At 42.0% G+C, this 21,598-nt stretch overlaps 2 protein-coding genes across 3 annotated transcripts; both read right to left on the bottom strand.

Annotated features, from left to right (window-relative positions):
• Window positions 1–625: 625 nt before the first annotated feature.
• OTOR (otoraplin) lies at window positions 626–3,885 on the bottom strand. The gene is made up of 4 exons (XM_038751740.1): window positions 3,286–3,885; window positions 2,812–2,951; window positions 1,724–1,834; window positions 626–704 (listed from the first exon to the last, which is right to left on the bottom strand). Exons 1-4 carry the CDS (start codon window positions 3,407–3,409, stop codon window positions 681–683), a joined length of 399 nt encoding a protein of 132 aa, XP_038607668.1. The 5' UTR covers window positions 3,410–3,885; the 3' UTR covers window positions 626–680.
• Window positions 3,886–5,959: 2,074 nt separating this feature from the next.
• SNRPB2 (small nuclear ribonucleoprotein polypeptide B2) lies at window positions 5,960–19,738 on the bottom strand. 2 transcript variants are annotated; one of them, XM_038751781.1, is made up of 7 exons: window positions 19,636–19,738; window positions 15,137–15,229; window positions 13,818–13,990; window positions 10,087–10,227; window positions 8,794–8,844; window positions 6,814–6,902; window positions 5,960–6,301 (listed from the first exon to the last, which is right to left on the bottom strand). In XM_038751781.1, exons 2-7 carry the CDS (start codon window positions 15,198–15,200, stop codon window positions 6,142–6,144), a joined length of 678 nt encoding a protein of 225 aa, XP_038607709.1. In that variant the 5' UTR covers window positions 15,201–15,229; window positions 19,636–19,738; the 3' UTR covers window positions 5,960–6,141. The 2 variants fall into 2 exon arrangements, with proteins under 2 accessions (XP_038607709.1, XP_038607711.1); XM_038751783.1 differs by lacking the exon at window positions 19,636–19,738 and adding an exon at window positions 19,549–19,607.
• Between the last annotated feature and the right edge of the window lie 1,860 nt (window positions 19,739–21,598).

The raw sequence follows: 21,598 nt of genomic DNA, 5'->3' as shown, positions 1-21,598 counted from the left end.
ACACCCAAAAATCATGGTTTATTGACAGAAATGAAATAAAAGTAGTTGTTTTTTTATTTTCAAACCTGTGGAGTACATATGATGCCCAAATTGAAAACTTATTTAGTAAGTAAATATAATTGTAAAATTAAGAAAATTTAACCAAAAATATGTATATCTAAAACTTTGCCCAAAATACAGCAGTTTGAAAGGCAAGTTCATTCACTTTGGAAGCAATTTGTGGCAAGACTTTTAAAGTTATTAACATTTCCAACTCTGTCCACTCAAGTGCTTAAAATTTGTGTCGGTCTCCCCCACTAGAATTCTCCTTGTGGGCTGGGAATGTGTTTGCCAAATCTATTGTTTCCCAAATGCTTAATACAGCGGTTAATAATGCCATTGATTGAATAACCACAATTTCCCTACTCATACAAAATGTCAGAGATTTGGGTACACCTTTCAGATAGTGTCTTTCAGGTCCTCACAGTTAACTTGTTTAAAGAGACAAGTAAGTAGCAATATTGGTATCAGTTTTTAGGCAGGTGAGAAGCTTACATTAATAGAGAAAGAAATATCATTATTGAAAGTAAACAAATGTACAGACTCCTATACTAATAAGAAAAAATTGTGGAAATTAGCTCTTGGGGTTTTATTTAGTTTGCTTTGGATCCAGGGTTTCATCTGATTCATCCGTACGCATTCTATTCACAGAAGAAGTCAATATCCTGAAAGAGAATTAATAAAAGAATAACCATGCAACAAAGAACAGAAAATCCAAAAGACAGCCTATTTAATTAATATTCTATTACGCTGATAGGTAATTGTGGAGATGATAAATCAAGATAAGCCAAGAGCAAAAGGGTAGTAAATAGCAGGCACAATATTTAAGTTAAAAGAACCAACATATAGTTTTCTCGCATGAATTTTATATTCTTGGTCATTTGACCAACTTCTGCTAGATGCTGAAAACAGATCAGAAGGGAGCAACAAAAATTGGCTTTGGAAATTGGATTTAAGTTATTCTGCTCACCGAGGCAAGCAGCAACTCCCAGAAGCCTAAAGTTTCCAGGTTGTGTCAGAAGAATGGCTTCCAGACAATTAAACTCACTGCCTTGCAGAGCAATTCAAAAGGATTTTGTTTTCTCTATGCTACAGGATTCCAGTGGCATCCTCTGGGACAGAAGAAAGGATCAGAGCATATTTCAGAGATAGAGCAGAGTTTGCCTTAAAATCAGGTCCTCAAATGTATTTCCAAAAAAGCTTTCAATTCCTCATGCTATTTTTAACCTCACCTTTCATTTGAGCCCATTGTTAGGTAGGGACCGTCTCTATATGTTGCCTATTTGTACTTCCCAAGCGCTTTGTACAGTGCTCTGCACACAGTAAGCACTCAATAAATACAACGGAATGAATGGATGAATAAACCCAATAGTAGCATACTCTTCAGAGCATATGTTATGTAATATGATTCACAACTTCTCCCGAAACATGCAAAAGTCCAACGGATTTTTTTTTAAGCATCTGTAAATCTGAAAGTTTCTTCATAGTTAAAGCGCGTCAAGAAGGCCAGGTGATAGAAAGGAGTGAAAATGAATAGTGCATAAATGCCTGAATGAAGAAAAGGGATTTCTGTGGATGTGTGCTTTCCAAGTTAGCGTTAGTGTCTTTAGTCGGGTTTGTACTTAGACAGAGAAACACTACTGGTCTACTTGGGCAACCTCAAAGGTCTTTCCAGGAGGCTTACCGTTGTAGGGATTTCCTTGTTGGCTGCTTGGTAGACATGCTGCTCTTTCACTAGCGCTCTAGGAAAGTAACCAACAACTCCTATTCCTTCATCATACTGATCGCCGTATACCTGAGAGAAAAGACACTCCGAATCAGACACAGTTGACAGCAAAAGTTAATTGGTCCACTCCCATCACTGACCGTTTGAGGTTTCCCCAAAGTAGGGAGGTAGTGACAGAACTCTGATTTACCTCCTGCTGAGATTGACCAACACAAATGCATCCGGGTAGGGACTGTCTCTATATGTTGCCAATTTGTACTTCCCAAGCGCTTAGTACAGTGCTCTGCACATAGTAAGTGCTCAATAAATACGATTGATGATGATGATGATCCCCCTGAGAGTGTATTCTAGCCTGCCAAGCCCCAACTGAGATGCTCACCAATGTCAGAGCACTAAAATAAGTATGCTAAGAATTCATTTTTCTCTTCCAATAGTTATTTCACATCTTTTTTTTTTGAAGTTATCTTTCCCTAGACTTGGAATTCTGAAAATTGTTGGGAATTGAACTTTGAAAAAGTGAACTCCAATTCTATTTGTTTTGAAGATTTTGACACCTGTCTACATGTTTTGTTTTGTCTGTCCCCCTCTTCTAGACTGTGAGCCCGTTGTTGGGTAGGGACCATCTCTATATGTTGCCGACTTGTGTTTCCCAAGCGCTTAGTACAGTGCTCTGCACACAGTAAGCACTCAATAAATGATTGAATGAATGAATTCAACAATCCCAGACCTCTTACTGCTTCAGGACACCCAATTCAACAGAATTAGGTGCAATTATCCATGCAATAACATGTACTACATGGAATAAAGATGTGTACAGATCAAATAAGAAGTGCTTACTTTTGCGGAGAACAGTTCTGCTCCAGATATTTTTTATGAAATTTTCTTTTTTTCCACTCTATAAACTAACCCTCAAATTATCATTATACTCCACCTCAAAAATAACTATGGCTTGATTCAATAATAAAATTTTATTTAAATTAGGACAGTGGACAAAACAAAGTATATACCATAAATCCAGTTTTGTTTAAAATATAATCTTATCTTACACTTCCAGCCCAAAATTCTCCAGCTTCTTTTTCTTTCACTAGTTTTGAATACACATAGATCTGTTGCCCTTTTTTAATGTTAATAAACCTACAGTCCGGGGCATTGTAATCATCTTCTGCTTTAGCAAGGGAAATAGTATCTGGAAAAAAAAAAAAGCAAAGTGGGAAAATTTAGACTTACACATATTAGAATAACATTACAGATTCAGAGTGTCAAACTGAACTGAAATTCATCAAAGCTGATCTAAGCCAGAAGGAAAACTGAAACTGCTACCTTAAGGAACATTTTAGAGTCTAAATTTGCCTCCCAAGGCCAGCAAACTCGTTTGCACAATCAGAAAACTGTATAAAGCAAGAAATACAAATACCACAGGCTTGGGAGGACTTCAGAAAACAAACCCCAAAGAGCACCTCAACATCAGTTGTCAATAATTCAGTAATATGACATGAAAAGCATTTCAAACACCGACTTACAGACACACTCTTCATCAGCACAGAGCTTCTTGCTAGCGAGCTTTTCCATAAAAATTCCATTCACACTGTGATATGTGCTTACAAGGCAGAGAAGTAAAATCGTAGGTAAAACCGTTCTTGCCATTGTCAAGTTAATGAATGTAGCCAGTTGGCAGGATTCACTCAAATTCACTCAGTAGCCCCTTTCTTTTATGCAAAGGCTGAACATCTGGATAAATAACCCCAACCAATGGGAAGATACAAAGAACATTATACCAGTTTCATGGTATCAATTATGCCCCAGGCACTATTCCAGTTTTATTTCTCCAGTTCGGGATCTTTTGAAGTCATCTTTTGCACAAGTGCATTAACAGATAGGCTCATACTGCCATAATAAGATTTACTGTCCTTTACTCCCCTTACCCATAAATGGTTATTCATTAAATGTACTGAGAATTAAAAATTACATTTCAATAGCAAGTCAGCTCGCTTGTTCAAGTCAGCTACATATGTTCATTTTTCAATTGCCCATAATGCGTGAAAATACAAGTTTAAGGAGTGCAGATTTTTTTAAAAACTTCTTCCAAGAAGCAGCATGGCCCAGCGGATAGAGCACAGGCTTGCGAGTCAGAAGGACCGCCAAGGTTCTAATCCTGCTCTGCTACTTCAATCAATCGTATTTATTGAGCGCTTACTGTGTGCAGAGCACTGTACTAAGCGCTAGGGAAGTACAAGTTGGCAACATATAGAGACAGTCCCTACCCAACAGTGGGCTCACAGTCTAAAAGACTGTCTTTTGCTACTAGTAGCAAAAAGTAGACTGCTACTTGTCTGCTGTATGGCCTTGGGCAAGTCAGGTAGCTTCTCTATGCCTCAGTTACCTCATCTGTGTAATGGGGATTAAGACTGTGAGTCCCATGTGGCATATGGACTGTCTCCAACCTGATTACTTTGTACCTACCCCAGCACTTTGAACAGTGCCTAGCACACAGTAAACACTTATGCTATAAAGAAGTCCTGGATAATAGATCAAATTGACTTTAGCAAAAGCCCAGCTAGTCAAGTCAGTGCTGATTTAAGATTTTAAATATCTTTCTTGACTACAATTCAAGGATGGATGAATCAGAAAAAACATACCTTTGTATTGAGATTTGGTGAAGCAATCTTATTTTTTCTTTCTAAATTGGCACTCAATCTAGTAAACCATGTCATTTGGCCAGTTCTGAACTCTTCAAGCCAGTCTGGCTCTGCCCAGACCGCTTGGTTAAAAAAAAAAAAATCACACCATCAACACCTTAAAAGGGAGGTAGCATGGCTTAGCAGAAAGAGCACAGGCTGGGGAGTCGGAAGACCAGGGTTCTAATCCTGGCTCTGCCACTCATCTGTTGTGTGACCTTGGACAAGTCACTTAACTTCTCTGTGCCTAAATTGCCTCATCTGTAAAATGGAGATTGAGTGTGTGCCCGATGTGGGACAGGGACTGTGTCCAACACGATTATCTTGTATCTACCCCAGAGCTTAGAAGTGTCTGGCACATAGTAAGCATTTATAACAAATACCATTAAAAGTTCTGTCCCCATCCACCCTTACAATGTAAGGCAAAATGTCTACAATTAAGCCAATGAGGGGAGAGGGTTGGGGGCAGATGGAAGATTGTTTTAAGGAGTTATCAGAGTCAGTTAATTTGGCTCTTTTCAAAACTAGGACACTAAAAAAGACCTAGTAAATGTATCTATAAATGAAAATTTAGACAAAAATTTGAGGATGCCTTAAGTGAAAATTCTTAGTCCTTAGTCCACTCAGTTGTCTTAGGAAAGCTGGCATAGTACTCACCCATTCAGACACACACCAGTTTCTTCTATAACATGGCATCCTTGGGAAACATGACTTCAGATGGACAAAAATACCTGGGATGAGAAAGGCTAGGCACTCCTCTTTCATCAAATTCCTTTTACGCTTATATATACACTTCACCACTGCCTCTCCACTTTAAAAGTAACCAACCAAAACATTCCTCGCGAGAGACACCCCGATAAACAGATTTATTGGAAATGTTAGAACAGTTGGCTATTTCAGAAAAGTTATTCTTCCACCTTAGAGAGGAATACAATTTCACAGTAGAGGTGTTAAGATTAGGATTTTAATGTTCAGGTTTATGTAAATATACTGTATAAGACCACCATTATTAGTGTTTGACACACAATAGAGTTGGTATTAAGAAAACTTTCTTTATAAACAGAGAGCAGGGTTTTAAGAACGCGCTTCCCTCAAGTTCAGTAGATAAGAGAGCCTGCCAACCTAAGGTACAAGAGTGTAGAATTTTCTTCTTTGCAAATCTTTTAGTTTAAAATAAACATCCTCTGGGATTCTATTGTTTAGCCAGTCCTGCATTAAAGGGCTTAGATGAGTTATTAAATTTGATTGGATGACTACCTTCCTACGCACCAAAAACCTCGTCAAAGCCTTTTTTTTAATTCTCCCAAGATATTAGGCAACAACAGAACCACCACCCTTAATCAAATAATTCCTTGTCACCTTTTGTTAGCACTTTTTCATGGTAGGCTATTAAGTTCAAAAGCTTATAAGGTAGTACCCACTCAAAAACAAAATGAGACCAAAAAATCATTAGGAAGGCTGTAAAATGCAACAGAAGTGGTAAAGTAATGGGCCAATAAAGCAATATCAAAACATTATGTATGAACAGAAATAAAAAAAAACCTTTATTGTACAAATGGAGGTACAGTTCACCAAGACTGAAGGGTTTTATACAAAAGTGTTTTTCACACCTCTTAAGTGTTTCCCGATCAAATGGTTAGAAGAGAAAAATCATAAATAAAATCAAATGGCAGAAGTCCTCTCCAGAAGAGTATCTTCCTATTATTTCTTGGCATAAGTGATCTTCATGGCATGGGAGGGTGTAATCTTGAATCCTTGGAGGGCATCCCGGGCAGCTCCAGCCTGCCCATCGTTCTCAAACTCCACAAAAGCTATGTCGTGTCTTCCAGGAACCAAACGCACTTCTTTGAAACCAGGAAACCTTTAAGGAGAGAAAAAGGGGGAGAGAGGAAAAAAAAAAAAATCTATCCTGTCAAATATTCCAATAACTTTTTCCACGATTAGCACTCAGCTATAAATGACCACTGAGTGATCAGTAGTTAGAATACCTAAGTGAGTTATGGTAGCCCAATTTAAAAGTTAAGACCTATGCTTGGAAACATATTTGTGTTTCATGCTAACTCTTGATCATGAAATGGCTAATCGTTGTGGCTTGGTGAGGCCGGCTCTGTGGGCTTATCAACAAATCCTTGCCCTCTCCTACCCCTTCTCCATCACGGCAGGGTGAAGGAGAACACAAAAACCTGAGGCAATTCACACAACTGCAAGCTGGGCTGGAGAGCCGATGAATTTGGCACCAATAGAGAACTCGAAGAACACAACTTCATGAGCTGGTTCTGGCTGATGATTCTGCCTTAGGATTTTCTTCGGTGGCAAATGTCTCGAGTGGTAGAGCTTTTCATTAGTTTGTCAGCTTTAGTGAGTAAAACTTACTGATTAAACAGCATAGATAACATCATTTCATTAGTCTCCTCTGGCAAGTTATTGAGGAATAGAATATAATTCGGTGGGTTGTCAGGCACCTAACAAAAAAAATTAAAAACAAAGTTAGATGGCAAATTTACATTTTCTTTTTCCATTATTCCAACGTTGTAACACAAACACAATCCCATTCCACAGGCCAAGTAGATCTAAAACATTTAAACTTGCAAGAAAGCTAAAGAAGTCTCAGTTCTAAGAGACAAACATAAATCTATACAACAACCTTACTAAAAACACCTGAGTTGCCCAGAGCTACCGCTCAGGTGTGGAACCAAATAGTGGCAGTGTCCTTAAATCAAATTCCAAAGTCATACCCTTCGATCTGTTTTGCTAACATGCAGAATTTATACTGATGCTTCTTAGAAGTCCACAATATCAATAACAAAAACTATTTTCCCCACCAGGAAGCCATCAGCACAGTAACTACTGAGAATCACATCACAAGACCCAGTTTAATTTGGTTCTGAAATCAAAGTCAGAATGACTTAAATGAAATAAAAAAACTCATGGCGGCACTGTCTTTTTAGAATCAATCTCTGGCCAGTCCAGCAAAATCCTGAACAGAGCTGGGTTTGGAAACAAATGTTACCTCAGAATTCATCTGGCTGACACCTCTCAGCTCTCCATTGGTTTAAACGGAAAACCACTGGGAAGATTTGTGTTGTAAATGAACATAGTATTTATCCCTTGTCACAATAAGTACATATTTATTACTCTATTTATTTTACTTGTACGTATCTATCCTATTTATTTTATTTTGTTAGTATGTTTGGTTTTGTTCTCTGTCTCCCCCTTTTAGACTGTGAGCCCACTGTTGGGTAGGGACTGTCTCTATATGTTGCCAATTTGTACTTCCCAAGCGCTTAGTACAGTGCTCTGCACATAGTAAGTGCTCAATAAATACGATTGATGATGATGATGATGATAATAAGTAGCTAGAAATTAAAAGATGCTGGTTATTAGGTTTGTCGTGTGCTTTTGGACAGCTGTCCTATTTAGTTACTCAGTGTGACTGTGCTTAATAGCAGACCAACAGTTTTACTACCCTTTTCTGGAAACCCAGCTGGTCTCTAGAAGAACCAAAGTAGCCATGACACAAAGCAGCCCATTTTCTAATTTTCCTGGTCTCAACTTAAAGCTAGCCATCTTTTAGAAGAGCCAAGACACCCCATTTTCTTCCCCACAGAAGCACCAGGGCAACTCCTCCTGCAAGGAGCCGTGGCACTCTTGCAGTCTCCAGAGCTAGCCACGGGTAGTCTTTTGGGCAGCGCAGCCATCCCTCCTGATCTGCACTGCGGGAGACTGGCCCTACCTGCCGCAGGAGAAGAAAGCCACCAGCAACCTACCTTCCCAACTCCAAAAACACGGTGGGGGCTGAGCCACTGGCAATTATGGACTGGAGTCTGGACTGGTTTGTCTCCTGAGGACATTTTCCATGCAAGTCTGTGTGTTGCTTAATACCTCCCATACCTTCCTGCCCATTCTAGATCGTGAGCCCCCTGGGAGACGGGGGCCACGTCTCAACTGTTTACCTGAATCTTCCCCAGCCCTTAGGACATAGTCAGCGGTGCTTAATACCTTAATCAATTATTTTTTACCAAGCTTCACAATCAGAACGAGTTTCTTCCCACTCAGAATTCCAGCTTCCAAAAGTATTCTGTGATCTCACCAAAAAAAGTCACCTTTCACATGCAGATAACTAATTTTTACGCAATATTTTTCACCAGGAAAGGAATTACCTGGGGACAGTCAGCGATGCTTAATACCTTAATCAATTATTTTTTACCGAGCTTCACAATCAGAACGAGTTTCTTCCCACTCAGAATTCCAGCTTCCAAAAGTATTCTGTGATGTGTCCTCTCACCAAAACAATCACCTTTCACATGCAGATAACTAATTTTTATGCAATATTTTTACCAGGAAAGGAATTACCTGGGGATTCTGTGCTGCATTTCCTTGGGTATTAACTGAATTTGGTGCTCCCTAAAGGAAACAATATTAGAAAGGTTAGAACTCAAAAACCCTACAACAAGCATGCATTTGAGTATGCAAGTATGGGTAACTTTCTTCCATTTTTTATGTATGGGTGCATTCAAAGTTCATCTTAAGCTTTTCCAACTGGAAATGAATTGAATTCATTTAACTGAATTAATGGAAATGAATAAGCTTACTCTGGGGGACATTTAATTCTAATCACTCTCAAGAGAGTACTGCTCTTGAAATAATGGCCTCCTCTGATGCTTAATGTCTCAGGTTAGACTTTCTAACCAAAACCATTCAAAATGCTCAATACAAGACACACGCAGTTTTGAGTTCTCAGATACCCATTCCTAAGGGAACTTCAAATAACTTTCTAGAGGTGATAAGGCCCAAGGAAGGGACTAAACCCGGCTTTGGCTCTTGTTTGCTGTGTGACCTTGGGTAGGTCACTTCACTTCTCTGTGCCTCAGTTACCTCATCTGTAAAATGGGGATTGAGACTGTGAGCCCCACGTGGGACAGGGACTAGCCCCCTCCTTCCTCTCCCCTTCTCTACCCGCCCCGCCCTACCTCCTTCCCCTCCCCACAGCACCTGTATATATGTTTGTACAGATTTATTACTCTATTTCTTTTACTTGTACATATTTACTATTCTATTTATTTTGTTTTGTTGTCTGTCTCCCCCTTCTAGACTGTAAGCCCGTTGTTGGGTAGGGACCGTCTCTATATGTTTCCAATTTGTACTTCCCAAGGGCTTAGTACAGTGCTCTGCACACAGTAAGTGCTCAATAAATACAATTGAATGGATGAATGAATGAATATCAACCCTACTGCCTAGTTGAATGAATGAATGAATATCCACCCTAGTGCCTAGTAAAGTGCCTGGCACATAGTAAGAACTTAAATACCAAAATTATTATTATTATTATACTTTGCCTTGTTCCCAACTGCCTACAACAGTGCTCCACACAGAGTAAGCACTCAATACTGATAAACTTGTTTACAAATTTTTTTGCAACATTTGCACTACATTTTTTGCATATTGCTTTAAGACAGACACTTTGATACTGGAATCTTAAAATTCTCCATCACAAATTTAACTACTCTTTTGTTTTGAATTCACCTGTAAAAATGCTACAACCCCCAAATCCCACAAAATGAAAACATAATATGAGAGGGGATATTGCACTGAAATGCCACAGTCCCCAAATTTAAAGCCAAGACAGTCCCACTTGAATCAACTTACCTGTCCAGGCTTTTTGTTTGCAGCATTAGCAGACTGCTCCACAGTTTTAGCTTTCTTCTTTTCTTTCTTCTTTTCTTTATCGGCAAATGTGCCACGCATTTTAGAGATTAAATCGGAGTCTGTTTTTGCGTACTGAATGCGCTGTTAAAGTTTTCAAAATTAAATTTCATTACACTGAATACCGTTTATACCAACTAATATTCCAGATTACTTAATGCAGTGCAAGCTTACTTGAAATTCAACAATTCTACGGTGGCAGCCTCTACAGCACAAACTGTAGAATACCACTCAAGTGCTCTTCCACACTAGATTAGAGAAGCAGCGTGGCTCAGTGGAAAGAGCCCGGGCTTTGGGGTCAGAAGTCATGGGTTCAAATTCTGGCTCTGCCACTTATCAGCTGTGTGACTTTAGGCAAGTCACTCAACTTCTCTGTGCCTCAGTTACCTCATCTGCAAAATGGGAAGTACGACTGTGAGCCCCACGGGGGACAACCTGATCAGCTTGTAACCTCCCCAGCGCTTAGAACAGTGCTTTGCATGTAGTAAGCGCTTAATAAATGTCATTATTATTATTATTATACCTTTTATAGGGTATGGAAATGAAAGCTTGGATAGAAGGGCTGTAATAGGAACAGTGAGTGCAAATGAGAGCACTGTGCAATCGTGTTTTTTAAACAAGCAGAGTTCAAACCAATGTTATCCCTACCACCACTTCATTACACAGGATGATAATATGTATATATGTTTGTACATATTTATTACTCTATTTATTTATTTTACTTGTACATATCTATTCTATTTATTTTATTTTGTTAGTATGTTTGGTTTTGTTCTCTGTCTTCCCCTTTTAGACTGTGAGCCCACTGTTGGGTAGGGACTGTCTCTATATGTTGCCAACTTGTACTTCCCAAGCACTTAGTACAGTGCTCTGCACATAGTAAGCGCTCAATAAATACGATTGATGATGATGAGTTCTCTGCTTTCCCCTTCTTCCTCCAAACCTCTTCCTGGTATCCTATTGTTCCCTGGCCCACCCCTGCTTTTAAGCAAGAGTATAAGTGTGTTCCTTGGGATTTGCATGCTATGTGCATCAAAATATAATGATAGATATTTTCCGGAAAAACTGCTCTAACACCAAATCCCCACTGACTTGCATCAAATCACTGAAGCAGCCTCCAGCAGCTATCAGGCATGCCCACTTCAGAGGGGGTCTAGCCAAAATGTGATTGCTAGAAGATCAGAGTAAATCTCAGCCTCCCTCCATCTCCCATCACTCCCTCCCCTTTTAATCATTTGTTTTCCAGCCGAACAGCAATTCCTCCCACCCCTCAGCAGGGAAAGCCCTGAGTTTTCAAATGGAAAAAAACCATGTCATTTTCAGAACTCTCTTATTCCTTTTTTCTTCCTTACGCTCACCCAAGTGGCAGTAGCAGCAAGTCACCAAATTCAAGGTTTCCCAGAAGTCTGAAATACTTGGTTTCAACATATTTTTGGTCCTTAATTTTTACATTGTTAAAGTGGAAGTCAGTACTCTGAATCATTGTAAAAATCAAGATGTCTGTTTTATTTTCATGTCTGCAAATCGGCAACATGAATGGCCTTATTAGAGAATCAGGGATTAGGCATCTTTACAACCGTGAGAAACACCAGCCCTTCAACTCTCACCTATGGAAAGTGAAATGGCTCAGTTATTTACTGCCTGCTGTGCAACTGAACTGATTTGAGCAGGTTAATCATCATCATCATCATCATCAATCGCATTTATTGAGCGCTTACTGTGTGCAGAGCACTGTACTAAGCGCTTGGGAAGTACAAGCTGGCAACATATAGAGACAGTCCCTACCCAACAATGGGCTCACAGGAACCACTAGGGAAAGTGGACCAGTAAAGACAATTGTTTTACATAAAGTCAAGGGCAGGTAAACCATTGAGGAGTCACTTTGGCCCACTGGTACCATTGCCGCTCAAGTCAAGAATGATTCTTACTGACAAGAGCTGGTTTTAGGAGCAGGTAAAGTAGGTGGTAGAGAGGGGTTGCCAAATATGGGGTGCCACCACCCACCCCTAAACTGACTGAGGGTTACCACTTATTTCTTGGTGCCAACGGCCTTTTTTTTATGGCATTTATTAAGCGCTTACTATGTGCAAAGCACTGTTCTAAGCGCTGGGGAGGATACAAGGTGTCCCACGGGGGGGCTTACAGTCTTCATCCCCATTTGACAGATGAGGTAACTGAGGCCCAGAGAAGTTAAGTGACTTGCCCAAAGTCACACAGCTGACAGTTGGCGGAGCCGGGATTTGAACCCATGACCTCTGACTCCAAAGCCCGGCCTCTTTCCACTGAGCCATGCTGCTAAGCATGGCCAGCCAGCTGTCATCCTCCAGCCCCCGGATGGGAGGTAAACTACTTTCTGGGCTAACAGTTCGGCTCTTTAAACCATCCCACTGCTGAAGTCCAATGAGCCTTTACACCCTACAGCCACAAACTCTCAGCCCCCATCTTGGGTGGAATAGCCCCAGGAACAGTCAATCCTATAGGGGAGGCGGCTCCTTACCCGTTAAACTCCCCTCCCTGCCTGGGGGCTTGCTCGGCACCACCGAAATATCAACTCCAGCCCTGGTGCCCAGCATGGCTTCTGCCCCAGTTCTGCTCTTGAAGAAGGGGAACCTGAGCTGGCAGCAGCTCGATGAGCTGATGAGGCAACGTAACGCGTTTCGTGGGCCATTAGTATCCTGCCATTCAGGACCAAGAAGAGAGTCAGCCCTAGAAAGCTGGGTTTCTTAAGGCCGCTCTTCTCCTGGCCCAACAGCCTTTCTACAAGTTTCCCCCCACCCCCAATCGTGTTTTTCCTCCTTCTCCCAATCTCTCCAGTCGTGGTTTTGTTCTCTGTCTCCCGCTTCTAGACTCTGAGCCCACTGTTGGGTAGGGACCGTCTCTATATGTTGTCGACTTGTACTTCCCAAGCGCTAGGTACAGTGCTCTGCACACAGTGAGCGCTCAATAAATACGATTGAATGAATGGCTCTTCAAGTCACTCCCCGATCAATCAATTACATCTCCCCCTCTCTTTCTATCCTCACTCTTGAGCAGGCCCTTATTTGTTCAACCACTACATTCGTTCAGAGAAGCAGCGTGGCTCAGTGGAAAGAGCCCGGGCTTTGGGGTCAGAGGTCATGGGTTCAAATCCCGGCTCCGCCACTTGTCAGCTGTGTAGCTTTGGGCAAGTCACTTCACTTCTCTGGGCCTCAGTTCCCTCAGCTGTAAAATGGGGGTTAAGACTGTGAGCCCCATGTGGGACAACCTGATCACCTTGTACCTCCCCAGCGCTTAGAACAGTGCTTTGCACATAGTAAGCGCTTAATAAATGCCATCATTATTATTCTTATTATTACATAGTATATATGTATATACTGTATATATGTATATATGTTTGTACATATTACTCTATTTTACTTGTACATATCTATTCTATTTATTTTATTTTGTTAGTATGTTTGGTTTAGTTCTCTGCCTCCCCCTTTTAGACTGTGAGCTCACTGTTGGGTAGGGACTGTCTCTATATGTTGCCAACTTGTACTTCCCAAGTGCTTAGTACACTGCTCTGCACACAGTAAGCGCTCAATAAATACGACTGATTGATTGATTGATAGTAACAACAATCTTAAACAAAAAAATTGACACTCTAACCTAAATATACACAGATTTTCAAGGAAACATAATGGGATACATACCATTGGTTTACCGTAAAATGGAAACCCTTGTAACTGCCGTAATGCATTTGTGGAGGAGCCAAGTTCTTTAAATATAACAAAGGCCTGTCCTCTCATCTTCATAGTTTTTAAAGCCACAATATCTACTACATGTCCAAACTGAGAAAACAGTGCATACAGGGATCTTTTCAGTTCTGTGGGAAAAGAAAAAAAAAACAAAATACGTGACAGGGATAGGGAAGAGAGAAGAAAAGTTAAGGCTTGTTTTCTCTAAATTATATTTCAGTCAAGGAAAAAGACACTTTTCACAACTCATAAAGAAGATGCAATATTTTACGCATAGACAGCCAAGTACATGGTGTGCCCAAATAATTTTGGTAGCCTCGATTCTAAATATTCTCTGGCAAACTAGTCATACAACTTGACTATGCAATATTAATTCAATTCCACAAATACAGAGGGTGGGGAGAGCTGGAAATGTTAAAATTATTTGACCGTCTCCTACTACTTAGAGCAGGATATAGTTTTTACTTAAATTCTTATTTAAATAATCATCTTTCAGGACATTTTGGAGCAAATTTCAAAGCTTACCTCCCTTTAATCCTTTACGAATATAAACCCCAAACCAAGGAGAATATTTAAAAACAGTTTATATCTTGTTTTGCTCGTTTCCATGACAGGGACCATTCTTCAAGGTCTCACAAAAGGGAGATTACTTCATTGCAGTCCTAAGATTTTGGAGAATGCAATACTAACACACATTCTTGATCAGTCTGCTAAATTTACATCCTATCCCTATTTTCACTTCAAAGAAACAAGAAGTTTGAGGTGAAGCCTCAAACACAGAGAAGCGGCATGGCTCAGTGGGAAGAGCCCGGGCTTTGGAGTCAGAGGTCATGGGTTCAAATCCCAGCTCCGCCAATTGTCAGCTGTGTGACTTTGGGCAAAGTCACTTCACTTCTCTGGGCCTCAGTTCCCTCATCTGTAAAATGGGGATGAAGACTGTGAGCCCCCCATGGGACAACCTGATCACCTTGTAACCTCCCCAGCGCTTAGAACAGTGCTTTGCACATAGTAAGTGCTTAATAAATGCCATTATTATTATTATTAACACATTCTTGATCACTCTGCTAAATTTACATCCTATCCCTATTTTCACTTCAAAGAAACAAGAAGTTTGAGGTGAAGCCAATTTACCAGTAGCAATACTGAAAACATCAGTCACATTGCATTATAGTGGCTAATTTGGGGGAGTTCATTAAACTTTTTTAATGGCTGAATTGGGGGGAAGAGGAAAGTAATTACGGCTCAAGTGAAAACCAAAAAAACCCCAAACCTACCTTCTTTTTTAATCTTGTCATTCATATTGTTGATATAAATTGTGTGGTTTGGTCTGATATCCATTTTTTGGATAGATGAATAACGTAAGCTGTCTAGAAGAATATAAAAAAAGGGAAAAGAAGTGACAAGAAGATCCAATCCAAGCCAAGGATGCCTCCCCCCAGTTCACACTCCCCCAGCGTTTAGCACATAGTTTGTGCTTAACAATTACTATTCTTCTTCTTCTCCAGATAACCTTGTATCTCCCCCAGCGTTTAGCCCATAGCTTGTGCTTAACAATTACTATTAGTCTTCTTCATCATCATCATCAGTCGTATTTATTGAGCGCTTACTGTGTGCAGAGCACCGTACTAAGCGCTTGGGAAGTACAAGCTGGCAACATATAGAGACAGTCCCTACCCAACAGTGGGCTCACAGTCTAAAAGGGGGAGACAGAGAACAAAACCAAACATACTAACAAAATAAAATAAATAGAATAGGTATGTACAAGTAAAATAAAGAAATAAATAGAGTAACAAATATGTACAAACATATATACATATATACAGGTGCTGTGGGGAAGGGAAGGAGGTAAGATGGGGGGGATGGAGAGGGGGACGAGGGGAAGAGGAAGGAAGGGGCTCAGTCTGGGAAGGCCTCCTGGAGGAGGTGAGCTCTCAGTAGGGCCTTGAAGGGAGGAAGAGAGCCAGCTTGGCGGATGGGCAGAGGGAGGGCATTCCAGGCCCGGGGGAGGACGTGGGCCGGGGACGATGGCGGGACAGGCGAGAACGATTCTTCTTCTCCAGATAACCTTGTATCTCCCCCAGCGTTTAGCCCATAGTATGCGCTTAACAATTACTATTATTATTCTTCTCCAGATAACCTTGTATCTCGCCCAGCGTTTAGCCCATAGTATGTGCTTAACAATTACTATTATTCTTCTCCAGATAACCTTGTATCTCCCCCAGCGTTTAGCCCATAGTATGCGCTTAACAATTACTATTATTATTCTTCTCCAGATAACCTTGTATCTCGCCCAGCGTTTAGCCCATAGTATGTGCTTAACAATTACTATTATTCTTCTCCAGATAACCTTGTATCTCCCCCAGCGTTTAGCCCATAGTATGCGCTTAACAATTACTATTATTATTCTTCTCCACATAACCTTGTATCTCGCCCAGCGTTTAGCCCATAGTATGTGCTTAACAATTACTATTATTCTTCTCCAGATAACTTTGTATCTCCCCCAGCGTTTAGCACATAGTATGTGCTTAACAATTACTATTATTCTCCAGATAACCTTGTATCTCCCCCAGCGTTTAGCCCATAGTATGCGCTTAACAATTACTATTATTCTTCTCCGGATAACCTTGTATCTTGCCCAGGGTTTAGCCAATAGTATTCGCTTAATAACTACTGTTATTTTTCTCCGGATAACCTTGTATCTCCCCCAGCGTTTAGCCCATAGTATGCGCTTAACAATTACTATTATTCTTTTCCGGATAACCTTGTATCTCGCCCAGGGTTTAGCCAATAGTATTCGCTTAATAACTACTGTTATTTTTCTCCGGATAACCTTGTATCTCCCCCAGCGTTTAGCCCATAGTATGTGCTTAACAATCACTATTATTCTTCTTCTCCGGATAACCTTGTATCTCCCCCAGCTTTTAGCCCTTGGTATGTGCTTAACAATTACTATTATTATTCTTCTCCGGATAGCCTTGTATCTCCCCCAGCATTTAGCCCATAGTAAGTGCTTAACAATTACTATTATTATTCTTCTCCGGATAACCTTGTATCTCGCCCAGCGTTTAGCCCATAGTATGTGCTTAACAATTACTATTATTCTTCTCCAGATAACCTTGTATCTCCCCCAGCGTTTAGCACATAGTATGCGCTTAACAATTACTATTATTCTCCAGATAACCTTGTATCTCCCCCAGCGTTTAGCCCATAGTATGCGCTTAACAATTACTATTATTCTTCTCCGGATAACCTTGTATCTTGCCCAGGGTTTAGCCAATAGTATTCGCTTAATAACTACTGTTATTTTTCTCCGGATAACCTTGTATCTCCCCCAGCGTTTAGCCCATAGTATGCGCTTAACAATTACTATTATTCTTTTCCGGATAACCTTGTATCTCGCCCAGGGTTTAGCCAATAGTATTCGCTTAATAACTACTGTTATTTTTCTCCGGATAACCTTGTATCTCCCCCAGCGTTTAGCCCATAGTATGTGCTTAACAATCACTATTATTCTTCTTCTCCGGATAACCTTGTATCTCCCCCAGCTTTTAGCCCTTGGTATGTGCTTAACAATTACTATTATTATTCTTCTCCGGATAGCCTTGTATCTCCCCCAGCATTTAGCCCATAGTAAGTGCTTAACAATTACTATTATTATTATTATGATTAAGTGGCCGGGCCACCCCCGACTCCCCTGTGGCAGAGGCCCGGGGCGTGGCTCAGTGGAAAGAGCCCGGGCTTTGGAGTCGGAAGTCATGGGTTCAAATCCCAGCTCCGCCACTTGTCAGCTGTGTGACTTTGGGCAAGTCACTTCACTTCTCTGGGCCTCAGGTCCCTCATCTGTAAAATGGGGATGAAGACTGTGAGCCCCCCGTGGGACAACCTGATCACCTTGTAACCTCCCCAGTGCTTAGAACAGTGCTTTGCACATGGTAAGCGCTTAATAAATGCCATTATTATTATTACCCCTTCTAAACTTAAATGTCTCTGTATAGCTTGTCTACCTTCAATTTTGTTTTACCTTATGTATAATAATGATGACCTCATATCTTCCCCCAGTGCTTAGAACAGTGCTTTGCGCTTATTAAATGCCATTATTATTACTCTTTTTAAACTTGAATTTCTCTGTATAGCTTGTATACCTTCAATTTTGTTTTACCTTATATATAACGATGACCTCGTATCTTCCCCCAGTGCTTTGCACAGTCAGCGCTTAATGCCACTATTATTATTACTCCTTCTAAACTTAAATGTCTCTGTATAGCTTGTATATCTTCAATTTTGTTTTACCTTATGTATAATAATAATAATGATGACCTCATATCGTCCCCCAGTGCTTTGCAGCGTGGCTCAGTGGAAAGAGCCTGGGCTTTGGAGTCAGAGGTCATGGGTTCGAATCTTCTAGACTGTGAGCCCACTGTTGGGTAGGGACCGTCTCTATATGTTGCCAACTTGTACTTCCCAAGCGCTTAGTACAGTGCTCTGCACATGGTAAGCGCTCAGTAAATACGATTGAATGAATAAATCCCGGCTCTGCCATGTGTCTGCTGTGTGACCTTGGACAAGTCACTTCACTTCTCTTAGAGAAGCAGCGTGGCTCAGGAGAAACGAGCCCGGGCTTTGGAGTCAGAGGTCATGGGTTCAAATCCGGCTCCGCCACTTGTCAGCTGTGTGACCTTGGGCAAGTCACTTACCTCCCCCTCCTCCCCCTCTCCATCATCATCAATCGTATTTATTGAGCGCTTACTATGTGCAGAGCACTGTACTAAGCGCTTAGGAAGTACAAATTGGCAACATATAGAGACAGTCCCTACCCAACAGTGGGCTCACAGTCCCCCCCGCCTTACCTCCTTCCCTTCCCCACAGCACCTGTACATATGTATACATGTTTGCACGTATTTATTACTCTATTTATTTACTTGTACATACTTATTCTATTTATTTTATTTTGTTAATATGTTTTGTTCTGTTCTCTGTCTCCCCCTTCTAGACTGTGGGCCACTGTTGGGTAGGGACCGTCTCCAGATGTTGCCAACTTGTACTTCCCAAGCGCTTAGTACAGTGCGCTGCACACAGTAAGCGCTCAATAAATACGACTGATTGAGGTCATGGGTTCGAATCCCGGCTCCACCACATGTCTGCTGTGTGACCTTGGGCAAGTCACTTAACTTCTCGGAGCCTCAGTTACCTCATCTGTAAAATAGGGATGGTGACTGTGAGCCCCACACGGGACAACCTGATCACCTTGTATCCCCCCCCCACCCAGCGCTTAGAACAGGGCTTTGCACATGGTAAGCGCTTAACAAATGCCATCATTATTATTATTATTATTCTCTATGCCTCAGTTCCCTCATCTGGAAAATGGGGATGGACTGTGAGCCCCACGTGGGACAACCTGATCACTTTGTAACCTCCCCAGCGCTTAGAACAGTGCTTGGCACATAGTAAGCGCTTAATAAATGCCACTATTATTATAGTAGGCGCTTAATAAGTACCATTAAAATAAAAAAACGAGGTCGGGCCGCGCGCCCCCCTGAGCCCCCGAGCGCGCGCGCGCGCGTCCCCTGAGCCCCCGAGCGCGCGCGCGCGTCCCGTGAGCCCCCCGAGCGCGCGCGCGCGCCCCCTGAGGCCCCGAGCGCGCGCGCGCGCTCCCCCTTCCCCCTCACGCACGCACGCGCACACACACACTGTGGCGAGGCAGGCGGGGGAGCGGCCTTGGGGTCCCTCGGAGGCCCGCTTGCTGGCCCACTTGGTCGCCCGGGCCTTCCCTTACCTCCGGCTTAGGCCTCGGCCGCTCCGCGCACGCGCGCTGCGGGCCCAGCCAGGACCCGCAATCGAACGCCGGAGACGGAGCGAGCGCCGAGTCACCGATGGCCGCCCGAGCCTCCCTCGGCTGCGCAGGCGCGCGGGGGGAGGCGGGAAAGAGAAAGGGCGCGCGCTCGGAGGTTCGTTCGTTCGTTCGTTCGTTCGTTCGTTCGTTCGTTCGTTCGTTCGTTCGTTCGTTCGTTCGTTCGTTCGTTCGTTCGTTCGTTCGTTCGTTCGTTCGTTCGTTCGTTCGTTCGTTCGTTCGTTCGTTCGTTCGTTCGTTCGTTCGTTCGTTCGTTCGTTCGTTCGTTCGTTCGTTCGTTCGTTCGTTCGTTCGTTCGTTCGTTCGTTCGTTCGTTCGTTCGTTCGTTCGTTCGTTCGTTCTCCATTTTACAGATGAGGGAACTGAGGCTCAGAGAAGAAGAATAATGGCATTTATTAAGCGCTTATTATGTGCAAAGCACTGTTCTAAGCGCTGGAGGGGATACAACGTGATGAGGTTGTCCCACGGGGGGCTCACAGTCCATCCCCATTTTACAGATGAGGGAACTGAGGCTCAGAGAATAAGAATACGAATAATAATGGCATTTATTAAGCGCTTACTATGTGCAAAGCACTGTTCTAAGCGCTGGGGGGGAATACAGCGTGATCAGGTTGTCCCACGTGGGGCTCACAGTCCATCCCCATTTTACAGATGAGGGAACTGAGGCTCAGAGACTAATAATAAGAATAATAATGGCATTTATTAAGCGCTTACTATGTGCAAAGCACTGTTCTAAGCGCTGGAGGGGATACAACGTGATGAGGTTGTCCCACGGGGGGCTCACAGTCCATCCCCATTTTACAGATGAGGGAACTGAGGCTCAGAGAATAAGAATACGAATAATAATGGCATTTATTAAGCGCTTACTATGTGCAAAGCACTGTTCTAAGCGCTGGGGGAATACAGCGTGATCAGGTTGTCCCACGTGGGGCTCACAGTCCATCCCCATTTTACAGATGAGGGAACTGAGGCTCAGAGACTAATAATAATAATAATAATGGCATTTATTAAGCGCTTACTATGTGCAAAGCACTGTTCTAAGCGCTGGGGGGATACAACGTGATCAGGTTGTTTCATGTGGGGCTCACAGTCCATCCCCATTTGACAGATGAGGGAACTGAGGCTCAGAGAATAATAATAATAATAATAATAATAATAATAATGGCATTTATTAAGCGCTTACTATGTGCAAAGCACTGTTCTAAGCGCTGGGGGAATACAACGTGATCAGGTTGTCCCACGTGGGGCTCACAGTCCATCCCCATTTGACAGATGAGGGAACTGAGGCTCAGAGAATAATAATAATAACAATAATGGCATTTATTAAGCGCTTACTATGTGCAAGGCACTGTTCTAAGCGCGGGGGGGATACAACGTGATCAGGTTGTTTCATGTGGGGCTCACAGTCCATCCCCATTTTACAGATGAGGGAACTGAGGCTCTAAGAATAAGAATAATAGCATTTATTACAGTGCTCTGCACACAGTAAGCGCTCAACAAATACGATTGAATGAATGAATAATAATAATAATGGCATTTATTAAGCGCTTACTATGTGCAAAGCACTGTTCTAAGCGCTGGGGGGATACAACGTGATCAGGTTGTCCCACGTGGGGCTCACAGTCCATCCCCATTTTACAGATGAGGGAACTGAGGCTCAGAGAATAAGAATAATAATAATGGCATTTATTAAGCGCTTACTATGTGCAAAGCACTGTTCTTAGCGCTGGGGAGCTTGCAAGGTGATCAGATTGTCCCACGGGGGGCTCACAGTTTTAATCCCCATTTTCCAGATGAGGTAACTGAGGCACAGAGAAATTAAGTGACTTCATTCATTCATTCCTTCATTCAATCGTATTGTGTGCAGAGCGCTGTACTAAGCACTTGG

This window comes from Tachyglossus aculeatus, chromosome 9, assembly GCF_015852505.1.
Source record: "Tachyglossus aculeatus isolate mTacAcu1 chromosome 9, mTacAcu1.pri, whole genome shotgun sequence".
NCBI lineage: Eukaryota > Metazoa > Chordata > Mammalia > Monotremata > Tachyglossidae > Tachyglossus > Tachyglossus aculeatus.
This window is presented reverse-complemented; position numbering and strand designations above follow the sequence as displayed.